The sequence below is a fragment of the Sinohyriopsis cumingii genome, chromosome 2 (genome assembly GCF_028554795.1).
Source record: "Sinohyriopsis cumingii isolate HCF-2022 chromosome 2, ASM2855479v2, whole genome shotgun sequence".
Classification (NCBI taxonomy): Eukaryota; Metazoa; Mollusca; class Bivalvia; order Unionida; family Unionidae; genus Sinohyriopsis; species Sinohyriopsis cumingii.
The window spans coordinates 40,235,220-40,257,951 of record NC_142962.1 but is presented as its reverse complement, the minus strand read 5'-3'; the positions used below and the strand labels follow the sequence as shown (position 1 = coordinate 40,257,951).

The following is a 22,732-nucleotide window of genomic DNA, read 5'->3' as shown; positions in this document are numbered from 1 at the left end:
GTTATGTTTTCTTCATTTTAATGGATTTTCCAGACTGTCATCCTGAACTTGTTGATATGTGTTTTTGTTCCTGCATTTGTCTTACAACAAAAGAAGTTGATTGTGGTCTGTATTTCATCTTTTACTGGGTTTGGTTAGATTTTGGAATTTAGGTCTGTGACCACAAGAGGTGATTGCATGTTACATGCATACTGTCCTAGTTATGATTATGAAACTAAGTGAGTGGATGACAAGTTCTCTGTCACATTTGCCAAAATATGTCTCTGTAGTTGATGTTCATTGACTTTGTTTGAATTTTGTGTTAATAGTTTATTTCTTTTGTACTGTTTATGTTCCATTTATTCTACATTCCCAGTGACAAAGCTTGATAATTGGATGCATTCATTTTACTCCAACACCCATGAAACCAATCACTGTGATCTATGTTTTATGCTTTACAAACACAAGTTAAGTATTTGTGTTTATATACACATTGATGCAACTATGCTAAACCTATATATACATACCTTCCTACACAGAAGTAACCAAGTCAGTAGGTTATTTGTGTGACCATCTCCAGATGTAGTCAGGAGAAAACTAGCAGATCTATAAGGTGTCTCTCTCTCCCTCTACATGCCCCAATCCCCATGTCCGAAAGTTAAAGGCTTTAGCATGTTTCTGTATCCCTTTCAGGTCAGCATTGTGTATATTATTTTTTTTAAATCTGAAGTCATTTTGATATATGCTATACACGTGAAGTTGTCATGGAAGAACTGTTACTAAAGTGGGATGATTAAACTTGCACTATAGCTGACACCCTGTAAAAGACATTGCATTAATATTAGGGAGCTTGCTGAAACACATACCAAGTATTGACACTGGAACATACAATGTACTTTGTTACTGATACAATAAGCAGGGAAGCTTTGAGTGGGATGCCAACACCTTGGCAAGTTATTTATCAGAGGGCCAGTAAACATATAACACACTCACCCAACAAATGAGAAAATATTCAGTGGACTACAGAGGCCATATTTGTATTTGATGTCAGCCAGATGATTTTTGCATGCTTTGTTAGGTTTTGACTATCAGGACTTTATTTTTCCTTAATGGTAGCTTATGTGTTCTACAATTCTTTAAATTCTAATGTAAGTACACTTAAATTTGGTCACTTAGAAGAGATGATGTCTACATTTGTTTCATCATTGCCAACACTTTTTATTAGAAAGAGAGAAAAAGAAACACCTCAAAGTATATTAAATTTGTAACTTTTGCGATACAAATTTGACACACAAAGAATATGATTAAAGTTTGTACAGTAAGGGATGAATGGAAATTTTAAGTAATGTTAACACTTCTAAGTTACATGTTTCCCTCCTTTTTTCAGAATCCAAGATCTGATTGGATATGATCATGAAGAGCTGATTGGTCAGTCTCTGTACAGCTACCAGCATGCACTTGACAGCCATGTTGTGGAAAAAGCATTCAAAGATTGTAAGTAGTATTCTTATAACAGTTTTCAGACATTATCAGAACAAAACAGATTTGAAAGTTTTCTACTTGCACAGAACAGAGATTTTCATAAACATATGCATACACTTTTACATCCCACTGCTTGCATTTTGTACCCCTTTACAAAATTGAGAAGGGATAGTTTGTTTGCATGCTTTTTGTTTCTGTTCATTTGTTCATTCTTTCATTCATTATGCCCTCATTATCTTTTATCCTCTTGAAGCCAGGTCAAGAAAATTGGTAAGTAGTTGAGACATTATTATGACATGCAACATGACTACCATAGTGGCCATCTTAAAGATCTTGTTTTGACTCGTTTTCCTCAATTAAAAGTAACATTGCCATGTTTTATTTACCAGAAGAATTTGTGTGATGTCTTGTTCCTGAATGAAAAGGGTACAGCTCACAGTATGGTCATCACATATAATGAAAATCTTGTTATTTTGGCTCCTGAATGGAAAGTTCAATCAGCATGTGCATTTTACTGAAGGACTTAAAAGAATATGGTGATTCTCAGACATCCAGTATGGACACCACAGTGGCCATCTTGTAAATGATACATAGTTAGCTATAAATGAAGATTATGCCAATCTAATTTACAGTATGTCTAATGAATGTCCAGCTTGAATAACTTTGCCCTATTTACTTCTACAAGGCTGGTCATGTCAGTATTTTTTCTTTCTCTCCAGTGGTCGAGTAGCCTAAAGCGCTCACCCTTCTGGATCACTGCCGTGGATTTGAGTCTCAGATTCAGCTAATGTGGGTATATGAGAAAGCTTGCCAGTTGCTTCTTGTGGGTCGGTGGTTCTTACCAGGGTTTTTCTGGGTTCTTCCTCCACCATTTATACTTGCTGCCATGTATAGCCTATCTTGTGCTGAAAAATGGCATTAAACCCCAATACAACAACAAAATCTTTCTCACCAAAACACGTCTCATCATGTCTTGTTTGTCCTAAATGGAAATGGTGGCCATTTGATGTCCAGTATGGCCACCATGGCAGTCACATCTTGCTATTATTACTTCCCCAAAATGAAAAGTTATTTCAGTATGGGTTTTGCTCTAGAAGATTCTTGTGATGTATTGTTGGTCCTAAAGAAAAATGATGCCAATCTGACATCCACAGCAGCTAATTGAAAACATTATTTCTGAAGAATATCAGAGATGGTGTGAGCACCAAGTAGCTAAAGGAAGGAAATTGTCTTTTATGATATATTTCATAATGAGATACTGAAATATATCAAACGGAGAAAAAAGATATCACTACAGTGGTGATGTCACTTTTATTGCCACTGTAGTGATATAACATTTTTGGGAACAATTTTCTTTTTCAGTTTAGGAAGTGGATCTGCCTTTATATATATTTGTTAGACCTGTATTTTGACATACAAGCATATTTCATTTTTCTTCTTTTCTTTCTCTCCCTTTTCCTCTCCCCCCCCCCCAACATAAAAGATCTAAAAATGCGTGAAGACTGTTGGTCCTATGATATACTATTCTGAAAAGATGCCATCAGAAATGCCAAAAATTCAGTAACATATGTTGGCTTTAAGAACTGTGTTATAATTAGTTTTCCAAATGTATCATGCAGATTGTCATTTACTGAATTTGCGTGACCTGTTGCTATTTTGATATTCTGTCATCCATATCGTATCATGCTCATCATACAATGATAAATGGTACACCTTTTTAAGAAATAATCTTGATTACATATAGTAATAATATTAAGTAATGATTTGAACTGTCATCACAATCATAATCATGTATGAAAATGAAAGAGAAATGAGGCATTGATTTGTCTCAATTGCAAACCAAACTTAAGTGAAATGGAATTTTGGTGAATCATCTCATCTGTTACCAGTAAAGACTGCAAGCTTGCCCAGATTCACATCTGATGCAAAAATATAAAAAAAAATTAGAAACCAAAATCTTTACAAGCAAACTTGGTCATTAAAATGTGTTGTTTAATGATGTTACACTCTGAAGGCTGGATTGGAGCTGGACCCCAGCAATGTTCACTGTAACAATCCATGCAAGAAGTGTGTTAATTAAGATCAGTCTCCTCATTTTTGTATGAGAACTGTCTTTAATATGACAAAGTATGCAATTTGAAGCATGGTATGTACAGTCTAATTTTTGTATGAGAACTGTCTTTAATATGACAAAGTACACAGTTTGAAGCATGGTATATGCAGTGTAATATTTGTATGAGAACTGTCTTTAATATGACAAAGTACACAGTTTGAAGCATGGTATGTACAGTCTAATTTTTGTATGAGAACTGTCTTTAATATGACAAAGTACACAGTTTGAAGCATGGTATGTACAGTCTAATTTTTGTATGAGAACTGTCTTTAATATGACAAAGTACATAGTTTGAAGCATGATATGTACAATTTAATATTGTAAAAACTGGCTATCCTGAAATTGTAAAATTTTGAACTTTAATATATAATAAAAAGAAAATCTACATTTTTCAAGATGTAAGGAAATATTTTACTCATTGTCATGAGAACAATGTTTCCATTTCATTTATGAAATATTTTCCTAGATCTACTAAAATAATGTATTTGTCCTCTATATCTTGAATTCAAGGAAATTCTTTCCATCCAGTAGAACATCAGCCTCTTTGACACTTGCTATAAGGTGAATTGTATTATGTAATGCTGCTTGTCCATCTGTCCATCAACTCTGATGCCAGTTTTTTTCCACTGCTTCAATGGCCTAAGTGGTTAGAGCATATTGCCTTGGATGCGGGTGGTCATGGGTTTGATCTCTGATTGAGTCATACCAAAGACTTATAAAAATGGTACTAGCAGCTGCCTCACTTGTTGCTCAGCATTAAGAGGTTGGTGTTTTAGATCTGGTTGACTGATTGTCAGGATAATTTTACTTTATGGGATGATGCTACATGTCTGTGGCATGATGCCCCAGTGCTAGACGTCATTATATACTGCCACATACTAGTGAGAAAGCTTACCAGCAGCTTCTTGTGGGTCGGTGGTTAGATTAAAAAATCCAGATCACACACACCATTTTAATTTCAGTCCGATAATGCAAGTTGTCCACCATCTGCAAAACTTTGTAGATACTTTGCACTTTTGGTAAGGAATAACCCTGTCAATTTTGGGGTTAAGCTAAATAGTTACGGTCACTAACTGAAGGAATGGTTTCCATAAAAAAGGGAAAAAACCATGGAGTTTGGAATCAAATGGTCAAGGGTCCAAGTCACTGTGACCTTATGAAGAAAAGTGATTTTTGAACAATGGGCAGGTTTATAATGTACATGGGTTTTGTGTTTTTTTTAATCATCTCCTACATTGTTTTTATAGTATTGAATGTAAATAAATCAATATTAAAATTTCTTTCTTCATTTGAGTAAGATTTTTGTAGAATGTCATCTGCACTTTTCCTGTATTCATTGTAAGGAATATCCATAGTTTTACTTGTAATTCACAGCAGAATTGCTTGTTTATGATGGACTACCTGTCAAAGATAGGTTTAATATAATATAGTAATAATGTTTTTCCAATTTGAATGAAATTTACATAAATGCTTATTCTTGTGCCAGCCAGTATGCTGCAGTCATTACTCACCGCTGATGTATTCTTTTCATTATTCAAAAGGTTTAAATAGCAGCCATGATCAGTTTTTCAAAAATAATCATTTAATGATATGGAAATTAGAGTCCCTTCATAGTGTGATAATTTTAAACTTACCACTGCTTCATTCCACTTTCTTTATATTGATAGTTTCAGAGATGTCAAATTTTGCTTTGACAAAGTTCTTTCATTTTTTGTAGCAAGCCACAAGGTCTGTATGGCCAACTTTATTACTAAAATTTTCCAAAGTGCATTTTATTCTGTTTTGACAGTTGACTGGGTAAAGGATGAAAGTCCCTTTAAACGGTGACTTTGGCGCTCTCCACTAAGAAGTCATCATCCTGTTTGTGATCATCTCTCCTAAAGGTGTCAATTTACATGTAGTACGAGTAGTACTGATTTATCATGATGTTAAATATGAATTCACTGGCTTAATTAAGGCAGCATAACTAGTGCTGCTTAACAGCCTTTCATTGACATACTGTACATCATGGGTCAAAGGTTGATTAGATTTCACAGCTGGGAAGATGACAGGTTGGAGACTTGCAAAAATTTGGCTAAAACTTGGTGCCATTCTTTTGGCACTGCACCCTGTGAATGTGCCTATCAGATTTTGTTGTGCCATTAATAATCTTTTGCATCAGTTGCACAAAAGTGCAACATATATTGAACCCTGCAAATGGCACCATATTACTAATGACCTGAATTTTATGTATGTATTATGCAGTGAAACTAGTGCTTGCTGACCTTTGATCATCAACAAATGGTTAATTTATTTATGCATGTCATGATTAAAGGCTTTCATGTATTAAAATAAGGTCATGTGACACTTGTGATAGGGTTGGGCTTTAAAAGGATGATTACTGACCTGTGTCGTTTTCTCTGATTATGCACCAGATTGGTCACTGATGTGTCTGAATGGTTTGATAGGCAGGCTAGATGAAATAATAATGAATGCAAGTTAAAATGATCTAATTAAAGACCCTGTCTTTAAAACAAAATTTTGGCAGGAGATCTTTAAATGTATACAGAGGTTAAGTGTCATTACACGGAGGTGTTTAACCTAGTTAAAGGCAGATTATTATAAACTGTTTTGATTTTATCTTAATTTCACATTCCTTATGTGTGTACAAAATATTATATCATAATTTTTTTTTTACCAACAGTCAAATTGCTTAAGGAAAAAAGACCAGTGACCTGTCTGTAATGTTGGTAGACAGACACATTCCTCAAAAGTGCTTAAAGTGGGTCACTGTGATCTCATTTGCCCAGGTGTTAAAATATTTGACAGTAAGCATGGATCAAGTTAGGCGGGGTGTTTGGTTGAAATAGTCACCCTGTATCATGCATTTATTCAACATGACAGGAAAGTAGATTTCTTTTTGCCTTGACATCAGGGACTGATTAAGGCTTTTGGGGGGCCTGGAAAGGGGCACCCCTTATAGTTGCACAAATACACCCAGAAAGCAGTCCTTAAATTGTCCTTCATATGTTTATACTTGTTATGGCTTTATTAGGCCAAATATTAGATGTTTTAGATCTGTGTATGGTCTGTTCATAAATGAACACATGTAATTTTATCCATAACAACCAGGGGGCCCTGCTTGCTACTTGTTGTATTTATCCTGTCCCCTTAACTTTATCAGTTCTGTGCCCAAAACACAGAATGCAGTGTGGTTTGTTAGTTACAAAAATTAAATATTAAAAGAAATCCCAACTTTGATGTGAAATAAAGTCACAACATTGGTGCAAATTTCAAGCCTTTTGATGCCTTCAATTAAACTTCGAGTCAGTTTTTCCACCAAATATTCACAGGTTAATTTCCAGGAAGTGACTGTAATTCCAGGATATTTCAGCCCAAAAAGCAGACGCTGTGTCATTATGGAAGAATTGAAACTGAATGCTGCAAGAGATGCATAAATATCTCAAATATTTTGAGGGGAACAGGTGTTGAATAAACAATTTCCATATAAATAGGGGAACAGTAGTCGAAATAAACAATTTCCATATAAATATAAGTCACCTGTGTTTGGAAAAAATGTCATCTGTTTTTGAGGTCATCATTTATTTACAAGTCCACTCTAATTGCAGAGAGCATAGACTGATATGCTATCATAGAATGCACTGGCAGATTAGCTGTGTACTTTTTGTTCTACTAATTACTCCTAAAAAAAATTGCACATGCACAGATATGCAAGTGCATTAAGTGATGACAGATCTGGGTTTGTGTAGTTGGACTCAGCTTTGAAGGAAGTATATATGATAACCAGGGTAAGTTGTAACAGTTTTTCATATTTAAGATGGAAATTTTGAAAATATTTTCATAAAGTATGGTGGGTGTATGTGGTTTTAATGCTTTTTGGCTTGCACAACCAATAAAGGGGGCCCCAGATGTCCAAGTTGTATAAAGCAATCTCCTTTACCAATCACTGCAATCTCACCGCTGTAACTGCTCCGGTGGCCTAGTGGTTAGAGCGTCTGCCTCGGATGCAGGAGGTCATGGGTTTGATCCCCGGCCGAGTCATACTAAAGAATTACAAAAATGGCGCTTACAGCTGCCTCGCTTAGAGGTTAGTGTTAGGACTGGTCCGCCTGATGTCAGAATAATGTGACTGGGTGGGACATCATGCTACATGCCTGCGGCATGATGCTCCAGTGCTAGACATCACTTTCAACTGTCACGCTGCAGACATTGTAGCGATATGACTGAAAAATGGTTAAGAATACATTAAAAATCCAAATCACACACACACACTCACCTCTGTCCGTGGGTGTTTGAGTCTCAGGCTGAGCTGATGTGGGTATTGAGAAAGCTTCCCGTGGGTTAGTGGTTCTTCTTGGGGTTTTCCCAAGTTCTTGTCCACCAGATATACTGGCTACCTTATATAGCCTAGCATGTAATAAAAAATATGGTGTTGAGCCCACAAAATACCACCACCACAGCCAATCAAGCATTAGTTGTTGGTGAACTTGAACTTTCTAAAATTTGACCTGCAACTCTTTCATTCCTGTTTCTGCATTTTTTTCTTCTTGATTTGATAGGAGGAAAAAGTAATTTCATTTTAATTTTTTTTAGCCTGACATGAAGTCTAAGTAAAGTTTGTTTCAGAGATGGGAGCCATCAGAAGTATAAACATTTGTTTTTGCTTTTCCCACACAACCAACATTCACTTGTCCGCATTCAGATTTGAATCCTTTATTGTTTTCTTCTTCTTCTTCTGAAACAACAGACAAGGCATGTTCATCCCCTCCTTTAATCAGTGTAGGTTGAGTTCAGATCAGAAAGAAGAGTCTGTATTATCTATAAAAAGGTGACCTTTGACCCCAACTCGCCATTTTCAGGGATTTCCTCCAGGTTCTGAAATTTTTTGTGATAAACCACTCATCCTCATGCAACATGGTGCCAAATAATATTATCACTGTCTCTCAGTCGATGCACTAGATGAATTAAGATCACAAGGAAATTAGTGATTTGTATTTCCAGTGATAGACATGACTTATCACAATAAACCAAATATACTTAAAGTCTTATCTACAGATCCAGCTGTAAACTGCACAGACCCAGATCTGCCATTACATAATGTTCCAGCAGATTTAGGTCTGTCAGTTTGTTAGGACTAATCGATAGAACAAACAACATAGACCCTGACTTACTAGCACATTCTACTGTGGCAGATGTTTGCAATTCAACCAGACCTTGTAAGCATGTGTGTGTGTATGTTTGTGTTTTACAAACTTTCAAAACATTGGTAAAATGGTCAGGTAGAAAATTGTTGTTGTTGTTGTTGTAGGATTAACGCCATTTTTCAGCACACGATAGGCTATACATGGCAGCAAGTATTAATGGTGGAGGAAGAACCCAGGAAGACCCCAGAATGAACCACCGACCCATGAGAAGCTACTGGCAAGCTTTCTCACATACCCACATTGGTAGAAAATTGTTTGAAATAGATAGATTTTTAAGAGAGAGACAGAAATTGAAACAACCAATACCAGAGCTGCATTAATTTAATTTTAATCATGTTTTATACATAACGTTATTCTTTATCTTTCCAATTGAAGTTCAATTGATGATGCAGATTTAATTAAGAATAATGAAAGCTAACTCTTTGTAATGATTAATTTATACTTGAGACTGAAGATTTGTGAACACTGTTTTTATCAATATTAATCACAAGCTGACTTCTGAGATTGAGAATGCTTACTTTATTCCATTTAATTGTTTGCCAAGCAGTATTTATGTCTCAGTCTCCTGTTAATTACCACAAAAACAACAGATCATAAACACTGCCTTTAGGTATTACAGTTTTAGTTCATCATGCTTTGAATAAAAATCCTGTTGACTAATCATTGGTGATAAGTGCCTTGTAATTCAAAACACACCTGTCAATAAAATCTCATGTTATAACAGTTAATCAACCTAAAGACAACCTAAAGACAACAACATTCATCAAAACAATCTTCAGACTTTGCCAGCTAACAAACTGCTTGAGACTGAGTTTAAGGGACCTGAATGTCAGCTAATCCCAGATACATACAAATATTATCATTAAAATGTAACTGATATGTTAAAATATAAATCTTTGTTCCTTATTAATCAAAGCTGGTTTCAGTAAGTTAATATTCACATATCACTTATGCTAGAAAATGCTAGTGACCTTGACATTGACTACAAGACGTAAATATGTATTGTGACATCGCAAATGGAACAGTAGCATTCCCCAACTAAATTTGTTGGACTCGCCTTTTGGCAAGTAACTTGGAAACTTGAGCATGCTTATATATATATATATATATATATATATATATATATATATATATATATATATATAGAGAGAGAGAGAGAGAGAGAGAGAGAGAGAGAGAGAGAGAGAGATGAATTGTATGCACAAATGCTGGTATAGTACTGAATGAATGAAGTAGCTGATTTGTATTGGTACAGTGGTTCAAATGATTGTATTGTGAAATACATTCCCTTTAACGCTATTTGAGGGATTTTTGTTCCTTTACAGCTTCAGATGTCACAGTTTCTGTATGTAATATGTCAGTGAACAGCCTGTTTTGCAGTGTGGTATGCACTGTTTGATTATTGTCCTTTGTGCGAATTTAACCTTGACCTAGGTTCTTGCTGGTATTGTAATCTTAGTGTTTATCCTACTGAGCAGTGGTAGTTTCAAGTATCTGGTGCATGTAGTAGAAAGCTGTCATAGATTGGGTTCACTGTGGTGTTATAACCTGTAATTGATGTCCCTGGGAATTAGGCATTTATAAACTTGTTTATGATTTTTTGCATTATTTCATTACCCAGTATCTTTCTCATTATTTATAACATGACATCTTCCACCATTTTGCTTTAGATTGCAGAGTAAAATAATTAAAATACTATTTTCCATTACTCATACTGGAGAGGGGTGAGTGTGAATTTCTCATGTAATCAGATGTCTAGTAATAGATGTATAAGTAAATGTGTTAAAGTGATCCATTGTATCTTGTGTCAGGCCAGTAAACCCTCAACTCATTCAGCTTGACAAATTCTCTTTCTGTTTTTTCTTTTGTTAATTTGTTTTTATTGTTTACTTTGAGCATGATTAAAAATTGTGACACAGAATCAACAAAAAACAGTGAGTTGAAATTTTCTGATTCTCTTTTAAAGTAATGTAAATTTTAATATTATAATGTTATTACCCAGTACGTATTTCTTTCTGAATCCTAAACCTTGATTCATTTTCAGCAGGATATTGCACAACATTCTTTCAGAAATTAACTTATTTTTTCTTTGGTATTTAAGTTTTCCACATTGAGTATGGTAGTGTCAAATGTATCACTGTCAGTCAGTAAATGTATTGGCCATCTCGTGTGTGTCTGATTTAGATTTTTAACATAGCTGTAACAATTTTTCAGTCATATCGCTACGATGTCTGCATTTTGACAGTTTATAGTGATGTCTGGCACTGAGGCATCATGCCGCAGACATGTAGCATGATGTCCCACCCAGTCACATTATCCTGACACCGACCAGTCCTAACATTAACCTCTTAATGCTGAGCGCCAAGTGAGGCAACTGTTAGTTCCATTTTTGTAAGTCTTTGGTGTGACTTGGCCGGGGTTCGAACCTGTGACCTCCCACATCTGAGGCAGATGTTCTAATTACTAGGCCAAGGGAGGGGCCCAGGGTGGCCGAGTGGTCTACAATGCTCTCCATTACAGATCACTGCCATCTCACCTCTGTCATCATGGGTTCGAGTCTAGGATTCGGCCAATGCGGATATGTGAGAAAGCTTGCCAGTAGCTTCTCAAGGGTTGGTGGTTCTTCCCGGGGTTTTCCAGGGTTCTTCCTCCACCATTAATACTGACCACCATGCATAACCTATCGTGTGCTGAAAAATGGCGTTAAACCCAACAGCAACAACTAGGCCATGTGAGCGGTAGCTGGCCATCTCGTAGCCTAGGATTTGCCACTGCTGGTCCAGAGATAGCTACAGACGCTGTGAAGAACTCTGTTTTCTTCAACATGTAATTTTCTTAATGTTCTTTCTAAACAAGGACTGTATATGTCTTCTTTAGGAAGAGACTTTATATAATTCAGTTGATTGTAAAATATATAGTTTCACGATAATCAGAAGTTGTTATAATGTGTAATTTTTTATAAATCCTCAATCTCCACAGTATTTTTTAAAAAGTTCTTGAATAATTCTTGTAATGCTTTCTCACCGCCTTGAATACGTGACGGTTAAGTTTGTTGCTTTATGCAGCTTTACACTAGAAATGAGATACCTTTGGCTTTTGGACAGACAAAAATGTAAAAAGAAAACAAGAAAAAAGCCAAAAATAGACATGCCCTGCCAACCTGAAGACATTAAAAGCATAAAATCTAGATCATCCTACCTACTTTTATATTGGTAGTTTTCTGTCCATATTTTCTTACCTCTCCAGCATGAAAATGAAAATTAAGGTAATTCAAGACTGTCTAGGCCATATGCTGCTTGGTAACATGAAAATTAAAATAAAGGTAATTTAACACTGTCTAGACTTTAGGCTGCATGGTAACACAAGCTTTTTTTAATACCTGTGTTATTTATTCTGCACTTTGTTTGGGGTCACTTGTATCATTCGATAAAGCGTCATGTTTAGATTCTAATTTATTCATTTTTCCATAAAGTATCTTAGACGTTCCTATTTTATTAACTTGTATTATTTCACGTGGTTAGGATGTATTGTATTTTATTTTTCATTGGAAAAAAAAGTGATTCTACATGGTGTGCATCATCTAAGACATAATGGTTTGGTTTTGCAGGATTTCATTTGGCACATGATAGGTTTATACATGGCAGCCAGTAATATTTAGTTGTGGATGGCCCACTGAAGAACCACCGACCATGAAGCTTCTGATGAGCTTTCTTAAAAATCCACGTTGGTCAGGATGAGACTTGAACCCATGCAGAAAGAGTTGAGAGTGATGTGAAGGCGAATTGTCTTAGAGCCCTTCATAAAAAGACATAAGTGCTAAATCAGTGTTATTTTCATTATGTATTCACATTGCCTTCATATCATCATGAAACGATTCATACAAGCTAAATTACTGAATAAATATTAGACTAGATCCTTTGTTTATTATCTGGAGATGTTTTTTTTAATTTTTTACATGGCACGAAATTAATTTCTACACAGTTTATTCGCTTGTTAATTTCGCTATTTTGTTATGGGATGTCTCTTTAAAGATAATTGTTGGATTTGTAAGGAGGTAATGCTTCCTTTATTTTATGACAGAATCCAAACCATTTTAACTTACTCTTACCACATGTACTTGCTTACAAAACCTGCTATTGCATATAGTACTGGCCAGTCATGGTGTATATTTGTTTTATTGATTTCTTCTAAGAAACTGCATACAGCCAGATCTGCTGGTGCGTTGTGTGATGGCATATCTGGATTCACTTGTACACAAGTATAGACGGTAACTGATTTATTAATCTGATGGGGATTTAGATGGACAAATTATGATTCATGCTTGTCGTGCTCATAATGACAAAGGAAAACTTGAATAGAATTACCAATCATGGCAGGTGAGTAAAATATTCAACTTGATTAGTTGAGTAGAAACATTATTAGCGAAGTTACCGTAGCTGACCACAAAATATTGTTTTTAAACAATAAATATGGTGTCCACAATATATATTTCATCAAAACTTATTTTTTTAAAAATAGATAGTGGTACAGTAATTGAAATTTGAGTGCTTTTGACCTTCCAACCCCTACCAAGGACCCCAAGAGAGGGAGATAGAATTAAAAACCCTTTTTGTAGATGGCTGCTTGGGCAAGTGCAATGCCAAGGTGACTGACAATTCAGTTACATGTTTAGAAGTAGTTTGGGTAACCAAGAGATAGATGGATAGACAGATTAAGACATCACATTACACCTTTTTCTAAAAATGCGTAAAAATGCATGAGTATTAAAAATTGTTACAGTATGCATCGGTGAGCTGTTCATTGCATATATAGAAAGGTGGATTATTAGTTCTATCAGCAAAGTGCAATATCATCCACAGAACAATTAGGAGTGATCTCTCTAATAATGTGTGGTTTAACATCCTGTAAAAAGTCAATGTCACTGAGAACAATATGTTGACATTTTCAGCTTGTTAAATGTAAACGTGATGCACTTCATGAACTAAATCAGTCAGTGGAGCATTGGGGTAAGGTAAGGAAGATGCCTGTTAATTTTGGAATTAAAAATTCAAATGTCAGTCAGGTTTTTTTTTTGACTGATGAAAAAGGGGTTAACTTTTGTTCTAGAATAAGTACAAGGCATTGGTCATAATACTAAGAAAGCTGTTTTTGAACAGTGAATTTAGTTCAGAAACCACGTACCTTGACTATACGAGTTAACCTTTCCAAATAAAGTCTTTTTCCTTCTCACTACTATCATCATCAGTTTTTCTCATCATTGCAGCATGTTCCAAACAATTTCTCCACTTTTGTATTCTGGATTAAATACATCCGATTGGTTAGAAGGGTCAGGAATCTATTACACTTATGTACTATACTATTCATTGTGATAATTTAGATGTGAGCTGTATAGAAAAAAGAAAAATAATAATTAGATTTTTGTATATGTCAGTCCTGAGCCTGGCATACCATTAATGGCATAGTCCAGTGTGACTTACCATAGCTAGGCCCTTTACCTCAAGGGATTTTAAGGAAACTTGATCCAGTTATATGTCATGTATAGACAGTTTGCTGCATATCATAGACATTCTCTCAGCCTCAAGGTCAATGTCGTATAAGTAGGCAGCATAACATGTTAATCAACTTTATGCCTTTTCTGATTGTCTGATGTATAATGTTGAAGGTGTTTTGTTAAAGCTTGATCTAGTAATCTATCATGTATAGGTGGTGTGTCACGTACCTTAACCACTTCTCCATGCCTCAAGATTAGGTTGGCATGTTTAGAGCTCCCTCTCCAAAAGGAACATATATATATATATATATATATATATATATATATATATATATATATATATATATATATATATATATATATATATAATTGTTTAAGAAATTCACATATTATGACACTTCATGTTACATGTACCATACAGTAAGGACCAGTTACTTAAAACATGTAAAATTTGGCAGCCCTACAAGATAAAATTTAAATTAAAGGAATTTATTTTTCTGAGTTATGTCTTTGTCCAGAGTACAACTTTTGAACCTTTGAGGGTACTTTAATGATACTTAAGTCAATTTTGTATCATTTATTGATGGTGTGACCTTTCCTAAAAATCAGGTGACAGCAACTGAAAATATAACTCTGATTTGTATCATGGTGTGTGGAGTGTTACGTTTGAACCTTTGAAGATATGTTAATATATTTTAACCATTTAATATGTATCATTACTATAAAAACTGTCTTGGTCATGGGAAGGGAAGATATAAATCGGTGGCATCTATCCATGTATAGGTATAACTCCATTGGCAATATTTTAATGCAATTAACCTTTTATTCATCTGAACTTGACAGTATGATGTGTATTCAGTCATACCCCTTGACTAAAGGTCTGAGTCATAAAAAAGAGATCATGTAAGTCATTGAACTGCCTTGATATACAGGCTATCATTTTGGGATTTTGATGAAACTTTATCCAGGTCCACACATTGTCATACAGTATTTCAATCCTTTGCTGTTTGGTCATGAATTGGTATTTAAAAGGTGACTTGACTGGCATGTCATGTGCCATTTGCACTACTCCCTAGATGGACATACCATATGCCATTTGCACTACTCCCTAGATGGACATACCATATGCCATTTGCACTACTCCCTAGATGGACATACCATATGCCATTTGCACTACTCACTAGATGGGCATACCATATGCCATTTGCACTACTCACTAGATGGGTATACCATATGCTATTTGCACTACTCACTAGATGGGCATACCATATGCCATTTGCACTACTCACTAGACTGGTGTATCATGTGCCACTTGCACTGCTCATTATACTGGCATATCATGTGTCATTTTCACTGCACTAGTTGTAAAAATATGAAGCATTGTGAAATAGCAGCATTAGTGAGTACAGTCTGCTATTCAGCTATACATTTCAAAGGTTTTAAAAAGTATTTTTTTCATTTTATACAGCAAAATTTATTTTCTCCCCCCAAAAAATGTTAGGTCAAGATCAGAGCATTATTTCATGACAGAATTGCTTGATAATTTACCGAGGGAAACTACTAAGTGGATTATGAAGAAGTTCAGGATGTTGCCTGCACTTATAATGTTGATCGTACACCTGGGTGTGAGCCTTGTACATACTTACAGTATGACAGTGCATATTAGGAACATTATAAAGCTATGAATATTGGGAATGTTGATGTTTTTGTGATGATACAATATTGTACTGTCACTTGTATCTTGATCTGCACAATACAAACTGAAAACAAGAGATAATTGTGTAAATTTAAAAAAAATTCATGAATGCTTGAAATTTGATCATGATGTTTTGGTTTTATTAACAGTCTAGAATTTTTCATACTGTATTATGTCAGTTTTATAAATTTAGTAGTTATCAGTAGTTTTATTTTAAAATTCACTTTGCAAATATTAAATGTTTAAGAAGCCAATAATAGCAAATATTCTGGAACTCATTATATTGCTGTCATGGGATCCATTGTGGGAATGGCACCATTTCCATTACTGACAGTCCGTTACCAACTGTTATCTTTGATGTTGCATAACGTGCTGGCAGATTTGAATTGCCAAAGTGTTCATTCTTTTCACCAGTATGATTTTAAGCAAACAAGGTACACCCTGATCTGCCAGTGCATAACTAACTGGCATATCTAGGCCTGTGTTGTTTGTATTTAGATTCATATTCTACACATGTGTGAATATGGTACCTATTTCATTGACCTCTTTCTGCAGGAAATATCAGCAGTGGGCAACTATGAATTAATACATATCAGTTTAATGTAATGGGGTTAGGTTAATGTAAATCTAAGAGTTAATGATAAATGGGGCTCTCAGTGCCTCCAAAAGGGTGGGACTGTTTAGCAGAGGCATCAAATTGCACATTCTGCAGACATGCATATCTGCCTTAAAAAATCTATGTCAGAAACTGCCGAGTTCATTCAGTATCTTTGTATGACATATAGTCATGCATGTTGTTGGAGAATTTCAGTCTACATTATTTTTTATGAAAGAGGGTGTATTCAGAATTGTATCTGCCATTAATTCATGAAGATAGCTTAATATATGAATGGCAGTAGTTGGAATATTAATTGGTTCAGGTTGCAGTGGGTGTCATTTCGGGGAATAAGTCACGAAGGATTTACCATTATAGTTAAGAACCTGTTGAATTTTTCAATTTATTTAAAATATTCAGCATTTGTTCTTAATTATGTTCAGTTGATGTAAGCCATTATTTAATTATACTATCATCTAGGACAGAGGCGGGCAAACTTTCCAGTGCAAGTGCCGGATACACAAATTTACACCTTGTCGTGGGCCACATAGTTCATTAAGTAAAATGATTAATATTTGAAATAGCAAAAACAAAAGGTTTTTCTAAATAACATCATAATTAATTTTCAGTTGTTAATATGCTGTTAATATTTGAAAACTTAAACTTCAAAAGAAGCACATTTATTTGAAAAACTAACATAAACAGAGTCAGTGCGAATGATGACTTGTTCCTTGGCTGCATGAAAACCCTTGGTGGGCCGCATGAAAGTCCTTGGTGGGCCGTGGGCTGTAGTTTGTCCACCCCTGATCTAGGAGTATCAAATAAAATTTGGTGGTTAGTGACAGAAAAGAGACTTAAGACATTGTATAGGTTTAATATTTAGAGAAAATAAAGGAAAGGGTTTTGATCATGTTAGAATTGTAGAGTGACCTTAATATGGAGATGTCTGCTTAGAAAGGTTTCACTGCATGTAGTGTTAGGTGTGTTTGAAGTAGAGGAAACAAGAGGATTGGTAGGAAACCACTGAGCTTGGATGACAGATCATTCCTGCATGTGCCATAATATAGGATCCAACTATTTGGAACTGAACAATGCAAAGCTTGCACACCAGCCCTGTGCCATCCAGGCCATTTTCTTATGCTTTTTTATAATTCATTCAACACAGCATTACAAATGGTATCTAAATCTGTTTCTCATTCAGTTTTCATGTCGGCATCTCAAAATGTAGCTAAAATTACCAAATTTGTTTTGTGCACAAATAATTTAAACATTATTCATATTTATGTACAGCACAAAACTTTCATTCGATATGTGCTGAAAAAGACTGGTCTGTTTACATGTAATTTTCGCCATGTTTATCCTGAGTTCTGGAAGAGTCCATTCGTTTGTATTGCATTGAAATCAAAGGAAGGCAACTACATTATGGCTGAAAATAGCAGAATAAGGAAGCTGTTTACTCCTTAATAAACAAATCAACTCTTCCATAGGTCATGGCAGCATAGAAGAATTTGATGTAAACAGATCACCCTGTTTTAGTATGCATTTAATAAGATGTGGAATGCTGTATGTTGTTTTAATGGTGTTGAAATAATTCATGCACACAATTACTTTTTATGATGCTAACCTGAAAATTCACTGGGCTACAGACATTATGATGCTGTTCAGGACGAATTATAAGTTAGTTGGTTGATTGGTGTTTTATAAATCACATAAAGCACATAAAAGATTATGTAGTTCTGAGAAGATGCTAATGGCATCAACACTATGATTGCTGATTTGGGCAGGTTTGGATGGGATTTGAACCCACAGCCCACTAATTGTGAGTTTGGCATGCTGAGCAATAAGACAACCATGGCTCCAGAATGTTATATTAGGAGTTCATATGATTTTACTTCTGTAGTGAGAGTAAGAACTACTGTCATCTTACTGTATCTATCCAGTAGTATGTAGGTAACGATAAGAAATCCATAAATAATTATCCTGATGACAGTGTCCTTTATGAGGAGGTGCATGCTAACTAAGGCAGTTACTCTGCTCTGTTAGGGAACTGATATTACAAGGTGTCAAAAGCCCAACAAGGCAGGGTAGACATGTATATTTGTTTCGATAGGAGGTCACTTTATATAGGTATAACCTAGTTATGTGACATTACCTTTATGTCCATAGCTCTTACTGTAGAGCATAGTGGCCTTGAGCCATTCTTTTGATATTTTGTCTTTATTAACATATGGTCTACATACCACACAACATTTTGTTGTATATTATTAGAATAATTGCTTGTCCAACATCCAAGTCACCCACCATATTCCATCATGCTAAAGTGATCTAAAAATAGCTCCTTTGAACAAGACTAATGGGGCAAAAATAGTAGTAAACATGTTGTTGCAGTTTTCAGGGTCAAGTACAGTTTACATTGTCTGAAATGAAGGACACTCATAATCAGTGCCCTACAGCTTTGTAATTCTGCATTTTTCCAAATATACTGAGCTACATAGACATGACAGTTTAAGGAGTTTTTTTCCATAACAAGATTTCATTTGTATTGAAGACATAGTCAACAGTCCACTAATACTTTTAAAGTAACATTTTGAAATAAAGAAATTTTAATGGACATATGTATTTAAGTACTCTGTAGAAAGTTATGTCTGTTTCCAGAAGAAAAAAACCCAGTTTTTATTCATCTAGTATTACTGAGGTCTTAATAGATGTACATTATTTGTTTCTATTTTCATGTTGCCTTTTTCAACCAATCTTTTGATTACATTGATTAATCCTAACACTGTAATGACGTTGATAAAACAACAAATTTTTAAGAAAGGTAGCTGTAATATTGAACTTTGCAAATTATTTATATCTGCCGCGTTATGACCTGTCACATAATTTAGACTTCCTAACCCCTGAAACATTTGACGGTTCATACAACCTTGAAAAATCCTTTTAATTTGAAAATGTAGGTTTTATCCACGAAAAAACCTTGAACAGCTTGAAAAACTCCCGATTGTTTTCCAGAACTCCATGAATTTATCGTAGGGAATACAAAACATTAAAATGTAATAAAATATTATCACTTGTTTTGTTCAAAATATTTCTTATTTACATATTTTCCAATAACAATGAATAGACATATACAATGGTGTAAAAGTGTTTTGATCCATATGACACTGCACATTTTCTGGTATGTTAATTAGTGTTTTTCCTTGTATTTTCAGCCTATTTGTGCAGTGGAAAAAAAGTTATATGGATAATGGTCATTGTCAGTAAGGAAAAGTACTCTCTTAAATGTTCAGAATTTTTGGAAAACATTTTGAAAAGTTTTGTGAACACAACTCTGGGGGAGTGTATGAATTCAGCATTACTCCAAACGATTTTCCAGAATTGCATATAACTATGTCAAAAATTAATGGATCTTACAGCCCAGCACTGTCAGATGTTTCCTTGCAAGAACAGGTGTTCTAACATTGACAAGATTTTGAAGATTACTTTTAGCAAGCATACCCTCTGCATGCCCAGGGTTGTAAAATAAGACCAGTGCACCTGCCTACATGTTGTAAAAGGTGACAAATAGAGGCAGGAGCCATGGTAGCTCAGTGTTTAGCATGGTTGACACATGACCTTTATGGTTTTTGTTGGAAACCTACTGTTTGATTGGCCTGAGTTAGCTATAGATGTATATCTATGGGCAGGGTGCTTCACTTCAGTTGCCACAGCACAATAATACCTACTTCTTTTACTGTGCTGTGCTGTAAAACACCAAACCAGATTAGCCAGTATTACCAAACATATAATAGTTTTGTTTGGAAATTGTATCTAGCAGAATGAAGAGAATCAATCATTGAAATTGCATCCATTGAATGATATGGGACTGCAGGTTTCAGGTAGCATATGGGATCTTTAGAAATAGTTAAGGACACAGCTTGAACTGGAAAAAAAATCATGACAGAAAAGAATCTGAAGTTAATATAAACAAAAAATAAATACATGTACTAAAAAAGTATTTTTCTTTTTCAACATTATACATTAAAATATTTTAATAATAACTCAAAAAGTAGTTAAAAATAGAAGGGCAGATATCTTAGCCATAGCAAATTTAGCTTTGCTACATGTATAACTGTCAGTTTGTATTGACATTTCTTATTATTAAAGACAGGTCAAAGCATATTTTCTCATAATTAATAATTATTTTGAAAAAGATATATTTTAAATATTAAAAAACCTGAAAAATAAATAGGCAATCTGAAATATATATAATTATTATTAACTACACAGGAATCTTTATTCAGTAGTATCTGCAGTGGCTCAGTTGTCAGAGTATGAACTATATTAGACTTTCTATTTTTTTAATACTATAAATAACATTTGGTATCTAAATATTTAGACTTGTACATCACGGACCAGCAAATTTTGTACTCGTCGCTGAGAAATAGTAAAGTAAAGAATCATGAACATATTGTTTTAGGACAAGAACATTTATCCTAATGCAAAGATGCCCCCAGTAATAGTGGGGGATGCTCACAATAAAACCTTAAGATAAAACATTAATTGTAGTATTTCAGCCAAAACAATGTAGTCAATCTTTGTTTCAGTCAGTATCCAATTTTAATATCATATTAAGCTATTTACATTAATATTCTGACGAAACATTTTTTTGACCTTATGATTGACAGATCAACCTGGGGCCCCGAGTGGCAGAGTGGTCTAAAACGCTCTCTGTCATGGATCACTACCATCTCACCTCCATCTGTGTAGGTTCAAGTCTCGAGCTCGACCAATGTGGATATGTGAGAAAGCTTGCTGGTACCTTCTCGTGGGTCCGGGGTTTTCCCGGGTTCTTCCTCCACCATTAATACTGGCCACCATGTATAGCCTATATTGTGCTGAAAAATGGCGTTAAACCCTATAACAACAACAACAGATCAACAGAAACTTGATGTGGTAGTCATGTCCAAATCATGAAGGGACTTGATTGACAGATGAATAGAGACTTGATGTGGTAGTCATGTCCAAATCTTGAAGGGACAAGTCAAACTCTGCCTACTTTGGTGTAAAATACAGTGTCCTGTCAGTGGGTGGGTGGTGGTGGTCTATTTTAACAACGGCATTTTAAAGGATAACTAATTTATATTATAAAAGTATATTTGATGCATTAACATTTAATGGTGGTCAAATATTAGACTGAATTAAAATTCAGTGGTGATCAGCTATTATAACTTGAAGATTGTACAGTATATACTTATGTTTTCTATTTTAGTATTCTCCAAGGGGCAAACTTGGACAGGCCAGTATCGTTTCCTAGCCAAGAATGGAGGGTATGCCTGGGTCATGACTCAGGGTACAGTCATCTGTAACAGTCGCATGCAGAAACCACAGTGTGTTGTCTGTGTTCATTTTGTTCTCAGGTAAACATATTTAACAGATGCTTTGATTTCACTTGTATTCATGGAGGACCAGTTTTGATGGACTTTTTTGCTATTGCTGTAAACCATGAATTTAAATGATGGAATTGGCTTTTCCATACAAGCTGTTTTTGTTAAAGTTAAAGATCCAATGAAAATGGCATTTTGGCAGAATCATGAAAATGAGGCCTTAGCCAATCATTGGATTAAAAGGAATCGATTGAAGAGAATTTGAAATTAATTTATCATACACATGGTTCTTAATTTGATTTGTTCTGTTCTGTCTTTTGTGGGCTTTGAGTTTGATTAGATGTTCAGTGAAAATTACTATTGTATTTGCACACCTTCCCATTGGTTTCTATCCCCAATCCAATTTTAAAAATGATAAGCATCAAGAATATAAAAAGATGCAAAAAGAGCTTTGTTCTTTTATTCTCAATTTATAATTTCTAACCTGATTGTCACCAGGTGGTCCCTAACACTGTAAATGTATTGGTTGTTGTTGTTGTAGGGTTTAATGCCATTTTTCAGCACACAATAGGCTATACATGGCGGCCAGTATTAATGGTGGAGGAAGAGCCCGGGAAAACCCCGGAAAGAACCACCGACCCACAAGTAAACATATTGGTGTTTCAAACCAAATGGATGTTCTTAATGTAAACAGACTGCTCACTGTCCTTATATGGTTCCTAAAACAGTCCATTTCATTAAAAACTAGTCTATGTCCAATATTTTCACTGTGTAGTTTTAATATTTCTAAAACATATTGAACAAATAAA

The 22,732-nt window shown here is 34.9% G+C and overlaps 1 protein-coding gene across 4 annotated transcripts in view; it reads left to right on the top strand.

Annotated features, from left to right (window-relative positions):
- Positions 1–22,732, top strand: part of LOC149804698 (hypoxia-inducible factor 1-alpha-like) — a 107,378-nt gene that overhangs the window by 36,962 nt on the left and 47,684 nt on the right. For all 4 annotated transcript variants that reach the window (XM_089943156.1, XM_089943166.1, XM_089943174.1 and 1 more), the window contains exons 6-7: positions 1,367–1,473; positions 21,809–21,956. In XM_089943156.1, coding sequence (XP_089799282.1) covers positions 1,367–1,473; positions 21,809–21,956 — 255 coding nt within the window. The remainder of the gene's footprint in view (positions 1–1,366; positions 1,474–21,808; positions 21,957–22,732) is intronic.